At 40.1% G+C, this 19,696-nt stretch overlaps 1 protein-coding gene across 1 annotated transcript; it reads right to left on the bottom strand.

The window, feature by feature from the left end:
• Positions 1–1,253: 1,253 nt before the first annotated feature.
• pnhd.S (pinhead S homeolog) lies at positions 1,254–7,587 on the bottom strand. Its single transcript, XM_018243674.2, has 7 exons — positions 7,427–7,587; positions 7,052–7,147; positions 6,705–6,847; positions 5,116–5,380; positions 4,199–4,377; positions 2,913–2,971; positions 1,254–2,348 (listed from the first exon to the last, which is right to left on the bottom strand). Exons 1-7 carry the CDS (start codon positions 7,488–7,490, stop codon positions 2,198–2,200), a joined length of 957 nt encoding a protein of 318 aa, XP_018099163.1. The 5' UTR covers positions 7,491–7,587; the 3' UTR covers positions 1,254–2,197.
• Positions 7,588–19,696: the final 12,109 nt, after the last annotated feature.

Below are 19,696 nucleotides of genomic sequence, written 5' to 3'. Positions count from 1 at the left end.
AAAGGGAAATGATTTTTTAAAGATTTGGATTATTTGGATAAAATGGAGTCTATATAGGGGCAGATTCAGGGGCGTCTATTTTGCACCAATCACAACACTTCGCCAGGTGCAAATTCGCTGAGACTACGCCAATTTACTAATATGCTGAGTTTTGCCCTGGGCACTGAACGCTGGCGACTTTTCGCTAGCGTTACTTCGCCAGTGCGAGCATTTCAAATCAAAGATGTGCTAACATTCATTTCTGTGATCTTGCGCTCAGGTCAATTTGTATACGGCGGATAATTTAAAGTTGTATGGACGTCTTTATTATAAAATGTTGCTGCAAATGGTTTAAGTTAGCGGGTTTATATTACACATGTCCAGGGAACCTTAATAAAGACAAGAGAGTTAATATAATGCTCTACACATGAGCCCACTGTAAAATGAATGTTCCATATGTTAGGAAATGTCTGGAAAAAACAGTTCCCCAAAAGTTTGTTAGGACTTTTGCAGGCAATCACGCCTAAAAAAGTAAAAGACGCTGGCATTTTTTGAACTTTGATGCATTTTCGGCTCACAGGATATGATGTAAGTGATTGAGATTGAGGAAGATCTAGCTGCTTTATAGCACTTCGCATGGTCTGAGGTGGCAAAGGCAAAACTGGCGAAAGAGCTAATGTTCAGTAAAATCCGCATTTTAGTGAATTTGTGGAGTAGTGTCCATTTGCCAGAGTGAAAAGTCGCCTTGCGATAGAGTGAGAATGGCCGCTAGCATTGTTCCTGTTCACTAGCGAATTGTCGATGTCCCTGTGGGCACTTACACTGGCGAATTGTCACTGGCGTTAGCCACTTCGCACCTAAGTAAATCTGCCCCTATGGGAGACTACCTTTCTGTAATTTGGAGCTTCTGTATAACAGATTTCTGGATAACAAATCCCATACCTGTAATTAGATGGCTTGATTGGCAAGACAACCAGTTATATCTCATGGGAGCTGGAAGTTTAGCCAGCTTTAAGGCTAGTGCCACACAGGGGCTACTTGGCCTACTGAAATAAAAAGGCTGGAAATCAACCCCTGTGCGGGCATTAGCCTCCTCTCCTGATTGCACCCAGAACCGTTGTGTTGGTTTGGGTACAGGCACACACAGCTGATTTCGGCAAAGAAATGTAAGAGTTTTCATCCTGCTTATTTCAGCCCCCATGTGGAACTAGCCTAAAACTCATCCATATATATTCATCCCTTCATTCTAAAAAGAACACTGCTTTGTCAGCTGCTAACTGTGAGTGACAGTTTATTTGCAAAAATCTTAACAGAAAACATACATCTTATTTACATGATTTTATATTGTATTCAGCTATCTATATAAATATTGGAATTAAATGAAAACATTTCTCTTGGCGCCTGTATATACAAATCTTTTATACAATTGTATACAAATGTACAACTAATTGTTTTTACAGTATATATTTCTATTTTACAGCTTTATACAAAAGACATTAGAAAAATATATATATATTTTTTAAATGGGATGCAATATCCTTTGGGATTCATCTGAATCCTAGCACTTTTTCAAAAACGTTGTTTTGCTGTATCATACTATCCAAGCAAAATAAATCAAATCAAAAAGATGGGAAAGTTTGCTTTAGAATGCCACTTGTGCCTGGGTCCTTGTAGAACTGGAAATCCTAGAAATTCTCAGATGATGCTGTTTGATGCTTGTGCTCATTTAAAATGGTATTGTACAGGGATTTCATTTTCAGTCAAATACAAACTTCCAGGTTCAATATATTTGTGATTTGTAATTTCATGCCCATGTGTTTATGTCCAAATGATACAGTTTCTTTGTTCTTTTTAAACTCTGGAACTTCTACAGGAACTTATGGTTGCTTGACAATAAAAAATATATCCTCAAACAGGATAGCCTTTGATCTTCAAAACATAACCGTAAGGCCACTTTTGGCCACTTAAGCTAACTAAGTTAAGCTAACTTTTTCAGGCCATGTCCATTATGTAGGGTTATTTTAATCCTTGTGCCAGACCTGCAGGCACATTTTTAAGGATATTAAAGTGCCCTTTTCTTCATACACCAAAAAGTAGCCGAGAATCAGCAGCTCAGTACCATTGATGACAGTGCTTAAGGTAACCAGTTTAATTTAAAACTAATTCCATATTTTTCAGTAGATAGAAAATCCTAGTTGAAAAATGACAAGATGTCTCTCTACATTTGGCACTTGCAAGCTTTGATCGAAAACACAGAACGTATGTGTCCATTCCTGCTCCTGAATGTGTGTGTCTCGTAATCTTGAGGGACACATCCGTTGCCTGAGCCTTGTGCCCAGACTATACAATGATCTCTGTTGCGTGAATCCCTGTAAGAGAAAAAGAAAAATATAAACATTTAAAGAATGGTTGATTAAGTTTCATAGAACCCAATACTTGTATTGTCTGTATATTGCAGGAAGGGAAAATCTCTAAAAACACTTATTGGCCCATGTGTAGGGCCATCCAATGGGCTTCCCTGATCGATATCTGGCTGAAAGTCCCATTGGATCGCGACCACATCTGTACGTGTATGCGGTCCTGCAATCCGACTGCCCATATTGAATCCATTATGATCCGATCATTGGGCCCTAGTCTTTTAGGCCAGTCTGCTGTAGGAGGTGGAATATGCCCATACATACTCAGGAAATGATGACAATCAATTAGGATTGTGACATGGGGTACCAGTTGGGCATCCAGTCAGATAACAATGTTATCATCAGCCGTAAATTACTGTTTTCACAGTTTTTAAAAACCATATCAGTTTAACTGATTTTATTTTCCTGTTAGTTCTTGTGTCTAAAGGCTTAATGAGACATTACTCAAGTGTTATAGAGAGGTGTTAACAGGAAACTAAGAATGTGGGAAGGGAGTCTAGAAGCAGCTGTGCTTACCTGAGTAGACAATGGCTTCCTGATGAACAGCCTCCTATGCACCTTCCTACATCAATTTCCTGAAAGATTTACAAAACAAAGGAGTTAAAAGCACATGAAAAAAAACCATACTAAGAATGCAAATGCCTACACAAAAGCCATCTGCTTAATAAGGAACTACTGGTTTGCATATGAAGACTTTATTACATTACACACATTGCTGGGGGTGGGATGGATGGTAAGAAAATAAAAAAGAAATGGGCAAACTTATATTTGTCAACCAAAATAAAATTATATTTTCTTTAAAAATAAAACCTCTGAGCAAAATAAACATTTCCGTCATATGGTAAATATTGTTGTCATATAGTAAATAATCATATAAGATAAGCTTAATATAGGGGTGGGTAAAGATGCAAACGGCTTTAAATGTCACAGTCTGTAGTCTAAAATGTAGGCTACATTCACACAGGGCTGTTTCTACACCTCCGTATAAACGCAGGTGGAGAAACATCCACTGTATTCCCTTCTCCATTGACCCACATGTTGTCAGCCTCTATGCAAACATGCATAACCAATTTTGGCATTAAAAATTATACACAGATGTTCTTGCAACAAAATCACACAGGCTGATAGCGGGACGATGCCGATGGGCTATTTCTCCGCTTATATATATATACCCAGGTGGAGAAACAGTCCTATGTGGCATTAGCCATATCCTGACTGGGAACAGGAAGATGAAGTGTAATTGGTGTGATGCATGAATCTGACAACCGCATTAAGTTAGAGAAATTAATTTGCAGAGCTACTACTTCTGGCATCATTCTTTAGCGTTATGAAGCCATAAAACCACCAAACATTTACCTACTTCTTCTATGTAATCTGTTGCATCACAGGTGCAAAATTATTTACATATATGCATGCCATATTTGCCAGCACTGGCCAGATTTATTGAATATTATATTTCTTTAGAGCTTTCTTAACTTTAAATAATAACTTGCCATTCAACTGACTTGCCAGGTGGGCTACTTAGCCAGAATGCTATGCAGAGTTCGTGCAGTCTCAGTTCTGTTTAGTCAATAGCCTTGTAAAGTATTTGTGTTATTAATCAGCCCAGTCAAATCACTCATTAGAGGTATCATACGGATGGATAAATTAATATAAGAACATGGTTTTAAGCCAATTTCAATAATTTAGACCAAAATATCTACTGTGCATGCCCAGTTTAAACGATTAATCTCGACTTTAAACTATTTTAAGCCTTTATGAAACAATAATTCTGTATAACTACTGCTATTTGTCAAACATACCTTTAGTCTCTCCTCTTTGATGCCATTAGAGTTGTGCACCACTTCATAGTAAAACTCCATGTAGCTGATTCGGTAACAGTTCTCCTTCATTTCACAGTTTTCCACAGTCTGCACAATCTCTGCTCCATTTGGTCTTTCAACCACCACAGAGTCAAATTTAGTTGGGGAACAGAGGACACCTGTTTAGAAAAACAGAACAGGAATTAAGGTTTCTGCCCTACATTTCATAATAAATTGTGACAATATTGTTAAAGGCATTAACAGCAGTTATGACACCGAGAAGAGATTGTTGAACTGGTTATTCCAAATACAACACTTATACCTGGAATATTTCAGTCCTCCACAAACCAGCAGCTTGCAGTTCCTGCTAGGTATATTGTTAGGCTACTTTTGTCAGAGAGAATAATAATATATTATATGTAATAATATAAGATTGTGACTAGTCTGGGTGTAGAGTGTTTTCATACCTAAAAAACATACATAAAAAATGCTCTGTGTTTAACGAAGAATTTACTTTTTTATATAGATATCAAATGAATCTCTTAATCCCATATATTTGCCAGTTCTAACATCTAGAAAGTGATGGTAATTTTATTGTCAGATAAAAGAAGGGTGCTACTTTGTTTGTTGCTTCCCAAAACTGTGCCCCACAGCAAATTTATTTTAGGGCCCCCTAGACTGATTTGGTTGTTGCACGAATGACACTCAACTAGAACTGGCTGTTATTTATTACAGAAGTATTTGAACTAAAAGTAATACAATAGATTTACATATATTATAAACACATTTCTTTTGTTCAAATAGGTTTATCCAATAATAATATGAATAATAATTCTCTGTAATGTGTAATGACTTGTGTGACAAGTTAATGCCTGAATTGCTAGAATTTCTAAGCAAATATTGGACAATGTATATACCTGTGTTAGTTTTAGGGCTAGAGCACTTTCCAACATCCACTGTTGATTCAAAGGGAGTGTCTGGAAAAAATGTCTTCAGAAATGGCATTCTGATGCAATCTTGTGGAATTAGGCTGCACTGGCAGTCCTCTATCACCTCCACTTCTTGGATTCCCTGGAATAACAGGACTCTTTCAATCCCAACTTTGGTGGGTTGACAAGAGGACTCCTGGGGACAAGAAGGTTCTGATCCAGAAGGATGTGGGTCTGGAACCCTTTCACGCAGCTGTAAAATAAGTATTAAATACATATCATTAAATGCAGTCCATCACATTTACAGAATAGGTTCAAATACAGGCAAGACCAAGAAACCTGTACACTTACTAATTACTACTAAGATAAGTAAACCTCTGTGGGCCAAATAATTTTCCTAAGGGAATAATGTATATACCCAATATCATATGTGTAATTGATTTTAATTCTGCAAATATTGAGGTGGCTATACTATCTATTATAACTAATGGGTGTTTACATAGCATCAATGACATCTGTGACACCCTGTTATAAAGTTAGCTAAAATCTGTCTGAAAGCATCTGAGAACAGCTGCTTTTTTGGAATATGGGCAGGGTGTTTCAATGCAGTATTCAAAACCATGTCAGTATCATAGACTGCAACTTCAGAATCTGCTTATTGTTATTGAATCAAAGTCAAAATATCAACATCTGCTCAAAATCAGCATAATAGAGTTTATGAATATTATTCAATTATACTTATCAGCCGGCATAGAGAAAGTTTCAGAAAAACTGCCCCAGGAGAGGTAAGTGAGAATAGTGGAAGTGTCCTATCCTAGTGTCATGGTTTCTGGCACTTTCTAGTTGCAATGCACTCATTTAATACACAATTTATGACAATGCACGTGGATCATGGGTGAGCATGGAAAAGGACACAATTCTGGAAAATGTGCAAGCCACAGTTTAAGCTTCCAGGAAGTACAGAATGTGGCGGAACACAATCCATTTAGGAATTACACAAGAAAATACAATTTAAAAAGAGTATATGTGCAGGGGCGTAACTACAGAGGAAGGAGACCCTGCGGCTGCAGGGGGGTCCAGGATGTTTAGGGAGCCCCATGAGGGCCTATGTAATGTTTTACCAATATATATTGGTAAAACAGGACAAGCTCTGGATATTTTGGGGGCCCTAAAATAAATTTGCTGTGGGGCCCAGTAACATCTAATTATGCCACTGAATGGGGTATATTTATCAAAAAGTGAAGTTAGAGATGCAAGAGTGAAAAAAAAAATCATTTCTATGGGATTCAAAAAGGCGTATTTATCAAGGGTGAACTTTCACTTTCACCAAATATGCCTTTAAAAAATCCCATAGAAATTAATGGAGAGTGGCAGTATTTCACTCTAGTGGACTGTGGATATCTCTAACTTCACTCTTTGATAAATATACCCCAATATGTGAACTGGATGTTTTCTCCAATAAATAAAGCTGAGAAACTTCTACAGTTTCAACCCAATTACATAACAGAAGGCTTGCAAGTTTTGTGACCACAGATTCAATAGACAGTCAGTGTCATAAGAAGAAAACTGACACTTACCTTTTTGTTTTTCAGGATATCCAACATGGACGAATGCTTTGCAAGTGCAGGCAACGCCTGATTGTACGAATTTATTCTTTGGGGAACTCCACAATGAGACCTGCAGAGGCCAACATCCACACTTACTGGACTACCAGAAATATCTGTAATAAAAATGTATGGTTTTAGTTGATGTTTTCAAGTGATACTTATGTTAAGGTGAATCTGAGACAAATGTGCATTTTTTGTCAACATGGGAGTAAAACAAAGACCTTTCAATATTAGTGATTGAATAAAACAGTGAAGACAATGAAATTGGCCTGTTCTGCAGTAATATATTTTTTGAATACTGGCATGTGCATACCCACCTTGTCCAATATAAACAAAATTGCTTTGTCTTTTACAGCAGCCTCTCTCTGCAAACAGATTGCGCCTGTCATTCTGCCTGTTAATCACACTACCATCTAAAAGACAAAATAAGGTAAAAGCTCATATTCTCATACTTTGCAGACATCATATTAGTGCATGTATTTAATTAGAAAGGTTTGTTGGGAAAAAAACAAATTACATTTGTTGAGTTTGCAGTAGATGGCAAGTAAACCTCAAGATTCTATCCAATTGAAATCATAACTATATATATATATATATATATATATATATATATATATATATATATATATATATATATATATATATATATATATATATATATATATATATATATATGATGTTATAATACTTACAGGCAGCAAATTGTGAGCTGAACATGCTGCAAAGATACAAGAGAACCAAGAAAAGATGTGCCATGTCTGGTGTCTTCTCCTGTTTGAAAGATAATGGATGAGAATTTTGTGTCCAGACCTTTATATCCTAAGAGAGTCAGATCTAATATGTATATTGATGGGCACGCTACAACAAGAGGGTTCTTAGATTGCAATCTTAATACAACACAAAAGTGGTGTCAAGAAAAACCCTAAACTAATTGAATTTCCACACTTAAAAGTCTCAGAGACAGTGGCCAAGGATAACTTCAAAGAGGTGTTTTAAATACCAAATTATGCCCCCAAGGTATAGTTGGCTTTTGTTTTTATTTACTTGCTCAGCTTGAGGTGTTAGTTAAAACCACTTGTGCCAGCCAAATGAAGCTCTAAGTAGCTTTGAGACTCCTCTAAGTCTCCTCATTTGAAAGGGAACAAAAGCATTTAAAAGATTTACGTCAGGCTCTGTTGTCTTTAATCTGCAGTTAAAAAGCTCTCATGACACTTCAGCTGTTAAATTTACAGCATTTTTTTTGATAAACTGAAACTTCGGACTACAGTAATCGAAATATCTTAAATTTCTGTAATGGCAGCAAATAGGACAATCCTTTGTTAATCTTTCCAATTGTTATTACATTTAATGGCTGGATAATAGTATTATCCCTGACTGATTTACAACACAATCCTTTATATTTTGCCTGGGTTATTCATATTCTCCTAAGTGCTAAGTAATTACAGAAACTTTATAATTAAAATGTAATGTCCCATTATTGTTACTGTAGTTTCCTCGTTGTTTATGCTTGGTTCTGTATATTGTACACAATTTTAGCTGTATTTTTTTTACTAATATGTTTTTTATTGTTTTACCAATAAATGGTGTATACATACAGTGATTTTGATATTTTCTCAGTTTATATATGTGTGATCACATAATACTATCTTATTTGGGTATTAGGGCTAACTTTCTTTACTCTGATAGTGATTCTGGAAAACCAGTTCCAACTGTTAGGGCAGAGATACACGCTGCTATTTCGGGAGATTAGTCGCCAATCGACAAATCGCTTCTTCTTCGGTCGACTAATCCCCCCGAACTGCCTTCCCGCCGGGAAGAATTTAAATCGCTGGTGGGATTGCACTCGGATCTCTTTGGCTACTTTGGGCAACTTTGGAAAACGAAGCGTTCTGTGTGAAAGAGGGCAGTTCGGGCCCTCTTTCAGGTAGTCTAGGGTGGCTGGACCTCTTACAGTAAGTAAGTTTCTCACACGTGTGAGGTTGTGATCATTCCACCACTGAAATGGACAATATTGAAGCCCTGGGATTAATTGAGGGTTATGAAAGTACAGGGTAACTGGGGTGTGAGATGAATGTAGTGTATAGGATTGTGCGTTAATATTCCATAATCTCAAAGTGTGTCGCAAAGTGGGGCTGGCGATAAATGGTCTATATTTTGCCTGTGTCCAAAATAAAGAGTCTGCTGTATGTGGAGTCACAAACCAGTTTTCTAAGGGTGTCCATAAAGGGCCATTTGCTTGAGCGTGTATAGTGGGGAGGTGAACTAGTTGAGCCGCTAGATATTTCCAGAGATTTGGAAGTCCTAGGCCCCCCTCCAGTGTGGATCTTTGTAGTATATTGAGGCTCACCCGGGGGATTCTATTATTCCAAATGAACCTTGAAATATTGGATTCCAGTTTCCGTAGGTCTACACATATAATAGGGATAGGCAATACTCAGAACAAATATAAGATCTTTGGGAGCAAGACCATTTTTACCACTGTTACTTGTCCTATCCATGATATGTGATATTTTCCACAGTCCTCCAGATGTTTACCTAATTTTCAATATAAACAGGGATATTTAGTTGTAGGTCAAATGACCTAGTCAACTTAATACCCACAACTGTTATGGATTTAGTGTTCCATTGAAACTCAAAATTTAATCCTGAATCCATTTCAATAAATCATTCCCTATCCCCCATTTTTGTAGGGTGTAATAAAGGTAGGGCCATGCTAAGGAATCGAAATGCCTTTTTGATTTGTAATTTGAAGAGCATATAGGGGGTACAAATCCCACTTGGTCTCTATGAATCAAATATGGAAGGATTCTATTAAGTCAAGTAGCTAACACTTTGGCCAAAATTTGTATATCTAGATTTAAGACCAAAATCAGACGATAGTTCTTACAGTCCATCAGATCATTATCTGGATTAGGGATGGGGTAATTGTAGCTAAAAGGATTTGGGCTGGAAATTTGTCTTTCTTAACTAATTGGTTGAACATTGTAGTTAGATAGGGAGTAAGGATATGGGAGAACTTCTTGTAATATAGTGCCGGGAAGCCGTCTGGCCCTGGTGTTTGAGGTAGCTTAAGAAGTTTAATAGCATCCTTGACTTTCTCTTCTACAATCTCATTTAATGATTAAAATTGAGAGGAGGTCAGAGGTGGCATAGTGATATCTCTGAAAAAAAGCCTCTAATTTTTGGGATGAGGGCATTGGTATAGCTCGATAGAGTTTCTTATAAAGAGTGTGGAATTCACGTAGGATAGTTTGTAATGTGCTGGTAACAAACCCATTAGAGGTTTTGATTTTACTGATTGGAATGAAATCCAATTGATTTCGGAGCCTCCTGGCTAAGAGACAGCTGGGTTTATTAGTATGGTAGTATAATCTCTGTTGAGTCCACTTCCAAGCTTTCTCAGTCTTATGAGTAAAGGCTATGGGGGAAATTTACTAAAGGTCGCTGGCATAATTATGCTAGCGAAGGAGATAGACTCTGGAGCAACTTCGCACTCTAACGCCAGGCGAATTTTCGCTCTTGCGAAAGAGCGTTACTACGCAAATTCACAAAGTTTTTGATTTTACTGACCGTTACCTCTATCGCCAGACTTGCCTTCGCCACCTCAGACCTGGCAAAGTGCAATAGAGTAGATAGGAGTTTGTCAAAAAAAACCGCTGGCGCCTTTTCCTTTTTACAGGGTGATAGGCTGAAAAATATTGAAATTTTTTTGAGGTACCCTCCTTCCCCCCCCTACATTTGATAACATATGGCACCTAAACTATACTGTGGGCACATGTGTAGGGCATTATAACATCTCTCTATAATTTTATTAAGGTTCCCTGGCCTTGTGTAGTCTGTTGTATTTGATGCAGCATATACGCCCATTGTACTTTAACTGCACACCGTAAGCAAATTAGCCAACGCTAGCGTAATTTTGAACTACTGATCATATTTTCGCTAGCGCAACTACACAAGTGTTCAGTACCCTGTGCGCAACTTCGGATCTTCGTGAATTAGCGTTGTCCAGACAAATTTACGCCTGACGAAGTGTTGCAATATGGGCAAAGCCACCGCTGTTTTGTAGGAGTTTGGTTAATCTGGATATGTAGATCAACATTGGGATTGTCGGCTTGTTGTGATAATAAATCATTTAGCTGAGTGGTGAGATTGGTAATTTCAAAATTTTGGACCTTTTTCTGCTGTGAACCCCATTGAATCAGAAGGCTGCATATGACAGCCTTGTGAGCTTCCCATAAAATAGTAGATGAGGGGACTGAAGTAGCACTTTCCTGAAAGTATGTTTTAAGAGAAGTTTCTATTTGTATATATAATTCTAGCACTTTCAGAAGGGATTCATTCATTCGCCACCTTGCCAGGGTTTTGGGTAGATGAAGAAGTTTAACCTTATATAACATAAGAGAATGATCTGACCAGGATATATTTAGAATTCTGGAGCACTGGGGCATTGTCACTAACCCTTGTGAGATCCAAATATGGTCAATCCTTGTATATAGTTTATGGGGTGCAGAATAATGAGTCAATTGCCTGATACCTGGATGTAACGCTCTCCAAATATCTACCCATCCTTCTGAAGTGCATAAATTGCTTATTTTTGCCCATTCAGCTGAAATATAAGGATGTTGAGAATTGTAGGGTATCGAAATGGTCTGCCTATCCCAGTATCTATCCAGGTTGCTATTAGTGTCGCCACAGATAATCTGATGACCCTCTGTCCAATGAGAAAGAAAGCCTACTAGGTATTCAAAAAATTGTAATTGACCTGAGCTGGGTGCATAGTAAGAAACCAGTGCCAGTTTCATGAAATTTTGAGATCAATATATATATACCATGTGGGTCCTCAAAAGCTTCTAATACTTTTGTTTGTAACCCATTTCTCATACAAATTGTTACACCTTTAGTTTTAGTTGTACTATTGGCCATATGGACCCTCTGATAATGATTTTGTGTAAGAACTTTGGATAGGAAGTTACAGAGAAATGGATTTCTTGGAGGAGTAATATATCTATTTGGAGAGAGTTGTAGTATTGGAAGGCTTTCCTTCGCTTTGCAGGGGCGTTATCATAGCCTATGATTAAGTGTCTCTTTGTGACACGAAACGAGTAAGGCTTTTATCTTTTATACATGATGTAAAAAATAAATATATTTGTTCTATTTAAACATTGAGCTCCTGGGTTCTACTTTTGGATGTTCCGGTTTGATGCCTGCCTACAACTTTAATTCTTTATGTTGTAGAAGAAGGTTCACTTTACTGGAAATAGCCAACGATATCTTATCTTGTGTTGTTGAAGGATCTTGGGCATTGGTGCTAGTGCTTTAGCATTTTTGTAGTGTAATCAGAGCTAAGTCCATGTAGATTTGAAATTGAGTACCTTGGAATTCCAGTCGCGCCTTCTCAAAGTAATGCTGCTCTGAGTCCTCTGTCAAAAAAAACACGGCATTTCTTTCCTTTTATTGTGTACACATGGGCTACTGTATCAGACTTCCTGTTTTCAGCTTAAACCTCCAGGGCATGGCCTTGAGCATGCTCAGTTTGCTCCTCTTCCACTCCCCTCCCTGCTGTAATCTGAGCCCAGAGCTATAAGTGAGAAGGGAGACTCAGGTAGGAAGTGATGGCACATCAAGCCAATATGGCAGCTGCTATCCTAAACAAACAGAGAACACTTCAATAGCTGTTTACTCAGGTATGGTAAAGCATTCAGTAGAATAAATATAGTGTTATAGCTTGCACTATTGTGGCTTATCTATTGACAAACTGCTTCAGTAGCTTTCCTTCTCCTTTAAACGTCATAGGCAGGTGTGTCCAATCATGAGAAAGTGTATTTAAGGTGGCCAATTGCAAGTTGTGCTTCTGTTTGACTCTCCTCTGAAGAGTGACAGCAACTCTCAAAAGATCTGAAAACAACGATTGATCAGTATCATGGTTTAGGGGAATACAAAACCCTTAAACTGTCAGTTTCAACTGTAAGGAATGTAATGGAAATGGAAAGCCACAGGCACAGTTGCTGTAAAACCCAGGTCTGGCAGGCCAAGAAAAATACTGGAGCGGCATATGTGGAGGATTGTGAGAATGGTTACAGACAACCCAAAGATCACCTCTAAAGAACTGTAAGAACATCTTGCTGCAGATGGTGTATCTGTACATTGTTCTACAATTCAGCACAATTTGCACAAAGAACATCTGTATGGCAGGGTGATGAGAAAGAAGCCCTTTCTGCACTCACGCCACAAACAGAGTCGCTTGTTTTATGCAAAAGCTCATTTAGACAAGCCACAGTCATTTTGGAACAAAGTGCTTTGGACTCATGAGACAAAAATTTAGTTATTTGGTCATAACAAAAAGCGCTTTGCATGGTGGTAAAAGAACACTGCATTCCAAACAAAACACCTGCTACCTACTGTCAAATTTGGTGGAGGTTCCATCATGCTGTGGGGCTGTGTGACTAGTTCAGGGACTGGGGCACTTGTTAAAGTCGAGGGTCAGATGAATTCAACCCGATATCAACAAATTCTTCAGGATAATGTTCAAGCATCGGTCACAAAGTTGAAGTTACGCAGGGGATGGATATTCCAACAAGACAATGACCCTAAACACACTTGGAAATCTACAAAGGCATTTATGCAGAGGGAGAAGTACAATATTCTGGAATGACCGTCACAGTCCCCTGACTTGAATATCATCGAAAATCTATGGGATGATTTGAAGCTGTCAGGTATTGCTGGGATTCGAGCCAGGGACCTTTGGGTTTCTGGCTCGATACCTTAACCATTTGGCCAGGTGAGCAGCCTGTAGGGTTGCTCGCTATGTGTAACCTGGCCTCTGCAGTCCCAGCCCAGCTGCCGCCTGATTGGCCTCTCCAGCCCCAGCTCAGCTGCAGCCTGTTTGGCATCTACAGCCCCAACCCAGCTGCTGCCTAGCTTAATCAGCCAATCAGGGCTGACTCTTCCCTATTTAAGGGCAGCACTCAGACCACTCCTTGCCAGAGCATTGCATGGTTTTCCTAGTACTGTGGCAGTGCCCCTAACTAGGTAGTTCTAGCTCTTGCCCCTTTTCCCTTATTATTCTGCCTTGCCTGTCCTTGTCTTGTCCTGCTTTACCTTATCTTGTACCTTCCCAGCCTTGACCTTGATCCGATCCTGCCTTGCTTGTTCCTGACTTCTGCTTCCTGTTCCACCTTGTACCTTGCCCTGACTTCACCTTGTACTGGTCTTGTCTTACCTATTCCTGACTCTTGCTATCCTGCTCCGGTCCTCTCTTGCTATCCTGCTCCGGTCCTCTCTTGCTATCCTGCTCCGGTCCTCTCTTGCTATCCTGCTCCGGTCTCCTCTTGCTATCCTGCTCCGGTCTCCTCTTGCTATCCTGCTCTGGTCTCCTCTTGCTATCCTGCTCCGGTCTCCTCTTGCTATCCTGCTCCGGTCTCCTCTTGCTATCCTGCTCCGGTCTCCTCTTGCTATCCTGCTCCGGTCTCCTCTTGCTATCCTGCTCCGGTCTCCTCTTGCTATCCTGCTCCGGTCTCCTCTTGCTATCCTGCTCCGGTCTCCTCTTGCTATCCTGCTCCGGTCTCCTCTTGCTATCCTGCTCCGGTCTCCTCTGATCTACGCCCGCACCGTCCTGTCCCATCCAGTCTGTTCCTGTTCCACTCCTGCCCTGTCCAGTCTGTTCCTGTTGAGTCGTCGCCCTCTTCTTCCTTCCTAGTCCAGTCCTGATCTTCCCCCTCTCCGTCCTGTTCTGCACCTGATCCAGACTGACTCTTCGCCCTCATCAACCTGTTCCTGCTTTCCCTTCAAGTGTTCCCTAGGCACATACAGCTCCTGCCTCAATGACTCGCCCTTTCCCTTCAGTCTCTACAGCGCCCCCCTACCTAATCTTTGACAGAAGCAGGCTGCCCATACTCGGCAACCATCAAATATAACTGAACTGGAAAGATTTTGTTAGATGAATGGTCAAAAATACTGCCACCCAGAATCCAGACACTCGTCAAAGACTATAGGAGGCGTCTATAGGCTGTTTGCAAAAGGAGTCTCAACTAAGTATTGATATAATATCTCTGTTGGGGTGTCCAAATGTATGCATCTGCAGGGCAGTCATCAGGGGGGAGAGTTGTAGGGGGTCCCGAGGGTAAGGGGGGCCCGGCCACGTCACACTTACTTGATTAGCCCCCCATCTTTCTGAGAGCTGCTGACTTCGGGAAGGCATGGTCGTTTAAGGGGCCCTGGCCACCAATTTTCTTATAACGTGGGGGGGGGCCTAGTTAAGTCATTAATTATATACCCTCGGAATTAAGATAGTGAATGAAGCGATACACTCCAGAGCGATCCCTCCAGACCAAGATGGCAGCTGATAGGTCCCCATTTTGGTATGGGGCCCTTTAGGAAAACCTGCTGGACTGATATCTGAATAAAAATAGCCTAGATATCTATCAAGTTTGAAAACCTGGCCACCAATTTTCTTATAACGTGGGGGGGGGCCTAGTTAAGTCATTAATTATATACCCTCGGAATTAAGATAGTGAATGAAGCGATACACTCCAGAGCGATCCCTCCAGACCAAGATGGCAGCTGATAGGTCCCCATTTTGGTATGGGGCCCTTTAGGAAAACCTGCTGGACTGATATCTGAATAAAAATAGCCTAGATATCTATCAAGTTTGAAAATCCCTCTGGGTGAGGACCACACCATAAAAATGTATTTTAATAACCAATTCTTAAATTATGTGTTATTAAAGTATATCTGCTGTTTTGCTTTCTTCATATACCTGTATATGATAATGTTAACAGACACACCATCACTTTACCCACTTTATATGAAACTCTTTGCCCACATTTACTTATTATTTCACAGTTTAGGGTGTTGGCACACAAGCAGATTCCCAGCGACTAATCTCCCCGAAATGCCTTCCCATCGTCAAGAATGTGAATCGCCGGTGGCATGGCATATGGATCTGTTCGGGTTTTCCCAAGTCATCCGAAGTTTTCTCGTGAGGCAACTTTGGAAAACGAAGAGATTCGGATGCCATCCCGCAGTCGATTCAGATTCTTGCTGACGGGAAGGCATTTCGGGGAGATTAGGCGCCCAAGGAAGAGGGAGAATCTCCCCAGGAATCTTCACGTGTGCCACCAACCTTAAATAATGTTCCTTAAGGGTTGGGGCAGACGGGCAGATTCAGGGAGATTCGGGGAAGTTTCCCTGTGAGGCAAATTTGGGCGACTTCGGAAATCTAAGCGACGCAAGTTCATTAGCGCAGATGATTCTTCATTCAAGCAGACAGAAGGCAGTTCGGGGAGATTGTTGCCCTGCAGAAAAGGCGATTAGTTGTCAGGCGACTAAATCTCCCTGAATCTGCCCATCTGCCCCTAAAATGCTTTGCAGTAGCACCTATTGCTACAGCTACATGAGTGTTAAGGCAGTCATACACAGGCTGACCCCCATACACTATCCGACTGTCTTACCCTCTTATCTACTATGCAGCTTATTGGCTTGAACCTAATGTGTTCTTTACCAGCTGCCTGTCAAGTCTTTATCTGCATTAATATTTGGTTAATTGTCCTATTTAGTTTTTCAAAGGACAGTAGGCTATAATAGTTTGGGCAAAATACGATTTAGGACTATGGCACACAATGCATACTGATTCACCCCCTCCCTCTTTTGCTCTGACTATCTGTGCATGTTGATAGACCTGTAATCCTTCTGATAGTGTGCTCAAGTGTGAATTTTCTATCTGTAATCCACTACACATGCACTGGATTGAGGGTAGATTTTGGGAGTTGATACTCCACTTCTCATAGTAAACTATGGAAAACACCAGGCCTGAAGTTTGGCAGTTAAGTGTTCAGAGATTGTCAAACAGGAATATCTGAGCAGACCTCCGTCTGTCACCACTGTGTGTGTTTGCCATAGTTTGCTATGTGAATCTGTGCAGATGGGGTATTTTGACCACAGCTGTTTTCTGCCTCATGACAGTATTCATTAGAATACACTGTGTGACATTAGCCTTATATGTAAGCTCTGCCTATGGGAAAAATACACTTTTGCTTAGATGCAAAGCAGCATTCTAGAAAGAAATGATCTGTGGTTAGTATAGAAATGTGGCTCATATTTTTGTTGTTACTGTAGTTAGCTTTTGTTTTCTTTTATTCACCCCTAGTTTTACCTTTTTTTTATATTTGTTTTATAAATGCTATAGTCATATAAGTGTAACAGGATACCATTACAGCCTTTTGTTTCTAACTAAAATACTGTGAATTATATTTAGTCTTTCTCTGCAGGGAATAGCAGAGACCTAAGTCTTTGATCTGTTTTACTTTTAGTAAAACAAATATAGGTGTCTTGTACAGATCTTTGGAAACTTCAAAGCCTCTTTATGCTAACTAAAGTTAGAGCTCTGACATTAAAGGTTCAGTAGAACAATCCTGTTTATCATATATTTGCATTTCAGGTCATTTGTTTTCTATAAGTAGATGGTTTAAAACAGGTTCTCCCTGCTAAATAAAATATGCTTTATGAGCCACTGGTAAAAAAACTATTTAAACATTTCAAGTATCAATATTATGTACAGTATGTAGGTCTTCCATAGGTTCTTTTCCTTATATAGCCTATAAAAATGAGTTGCTTTAAACAGTAGGAACAACTCTACAGCCTATGCACAGTTGCAGGCACATTGTTTGGATTTGGGCGCTGAAACAAGAGAATTAGCATCTCCGTCCCTATGCTCCAATCAGCTTTCGGATGTGCCTGCACCTTGAGTCACTTTGTTAGGCCAGGTATATCTGAAAGATGATCAGAGCATAGGGGCAGGCTGGGAGATGGAGAGTGGGAATATGATTTGTGGCAATAATCATTGGCACTGGTGGCAATCATGGGGGTTCTGTGTGGCAGATTAAAAAAATAAATAAAATGACGTGTGTCTTGATGGACGTGTGTCTTTTTTCAACCTTACTTACTATGTTACTATGTTACAATGTGTGCTTTAGTAGTGAGCCCTTAGCTCAGGTTTCCGGCAGACCCCATCTCCCCCAGTTCGACACTAGGAATATAAATAGAAGAGGGGCTAAGTAGAAAAGTAATAATAGCAATACATTTGCAGCCTCACAAATAGTTTTTTTAGTTGCTGGGCTAGTGAACCCTGTTTGAAAGCTGTAGGCTGAAGAATAAGGCCCCCTGTCTGGACTTCCTTTGTCGGAAAGTGACAACTCTAGAGTTATTACCTGTGCCACATGCAATGGAAGCTTAAGGAAATGAATGCATTGCTGAAAGATTGGTGTAGGTGCCACGTGCAGTGGCCAAAACTCATTCTGAATGTACAACAGGGGGCCCTGGCCTGGTGTTTGTAAGGTATAAGGAGGGAGTAGATTGGAAATGAGTAGATACAGTATGGCATATGAACACTTTCGTTTAGCATAGGCAGGGTGAACAAAACAAAGCACTATGTAGCAACTGGTACAGGCAAAGCAATGAGGCTGGCAGCTCAACGAAATCTGGTTCAGAATTAGGAATGCCTACTGCTGAGAATGACAAGCAGGTAAATGGGCCTAAGAACTAAGATAAAAGACTTTAATATATAAGGTAACCTGTTCAACCCCAGCAGAGGGTAAGATGCTGAATAATTCCTTACAGAAAGGAGGTGGGATTTTGGTGTCTGGAGAACTGGCTGGGCTAATTTTTCAAATGGCTACTGGCTCTTGCCAGGGATGGGCTCCACTTGGTGCTTTGGGGAGAGGATGGCTAGAGTTTGAGGAGAGTTTAAACTAGGCCTGGGGGTAGGGGGCAGTGAGTAATTATGTGGAAGATTTAGATTAGAGAAGGATTTAGGCACAGTAAGGAAGATGGAGGGTATTAGTAACAGAAATTGTATTTAAACAAGTTACAAGTTGTCACAGGAGCTCACCATCTTGGATTTTGTTAGCAGTGTCATTGACACTCACATGGCTCAGTGTGCTCAAGGCAGTTATTTAGTAGCTAAGCAGAGAATGAGGTTTGTCTGTTATATGAGCTAATCCTACAGGGTTGATTATTCAATAATAAAAATGCAAATTGTGCTGGTTTCAGAGCTGCTATGTACTGTATTAATAATCTGAATTATGTACTAATCAGCCTTGTACTGTGCCATTTATATATATATATACGTAAGTATATTGCGAGCCGCTCCCTAAGCTCAGATAACTGACACCCCATAGAAAATGTGCTATAAATCAACATTAGAGAAGATCGGGAGCCACTGGGTCCATCTTTGAAAGCACAGATCAGGGGCATAATCTGCACGCTGCCCCCCCACCAGAAAAATATTCAGGGCTTGGACTCCTATGCGCAAACCACACACCCCTCGTCAAAAGCGGCAGGGAGGGGGATTTCGGCACTGTAGAGGAAACGGAGCCTGTGGTCCAGTCCCACCTTTTCCTTTGGTCCCCCCCACAAGCGCAGGGTCTGCTTCCTCTATAGTTGTGCCAGTGGCACAGATCTTCCATACTAAAGGGCTGTCTGGTGCAGAACCCTAAAACATAAAATGCAACATCTGTCCTACTTGTTTAGTTAAGCTTTATTTCCCCTTTAAGAGACAACCCCTGTGCTTCTATTGCTGTATTATTGCATGGGTATCACTGTTTTTGACCTGTTATCCTTTAACCCAACTCAAAACCTACTTTCCTGCAGGAATTACAAATGGTTGAGGGAGGTGGACTAGCTATAGGTACTCCAAAAAGTTCCACTTTACTAGAGAGAGAGAGAGAGAAAATGACCCCATCATACAGCTCAACCATCCCCTTTTGTTGTCTATAGTAGAAATGTATATTTAAAAAGTTTCAGCACAATGTTTTTTTTCTGAAATATACGGCTAGGGTGAAAAAATGTTTTCTTGGCATAAGGGCAGAACTAGGGTTAGGCAGAAGAGGTACATGCTTAGGGTGTAATGAAGGGAAGCTATGCACTCCTGATCTGGGCATTTGTTCCTCTCACTGTGTGTCTACACA

This window comes from Xenopus laevis, chromosome 1S, assembly GCF_017654675.1.
Source record: "Xenopus laevis strain J_2021 chromosome 1S, Xenopus_laevis_v10.1, whole genome shotgun sequence".
In the NCBI taxonomy this organism is placed as follows: domain Eukaryota; kingdom Metazoa; phylum Chordata; class Amphibia; order Anura; family Pipidae; genus Xenopus; species Xenopus laevis.
This window is presented reverse-complemented; position numbering and strand designations above follow the sequence as displayed.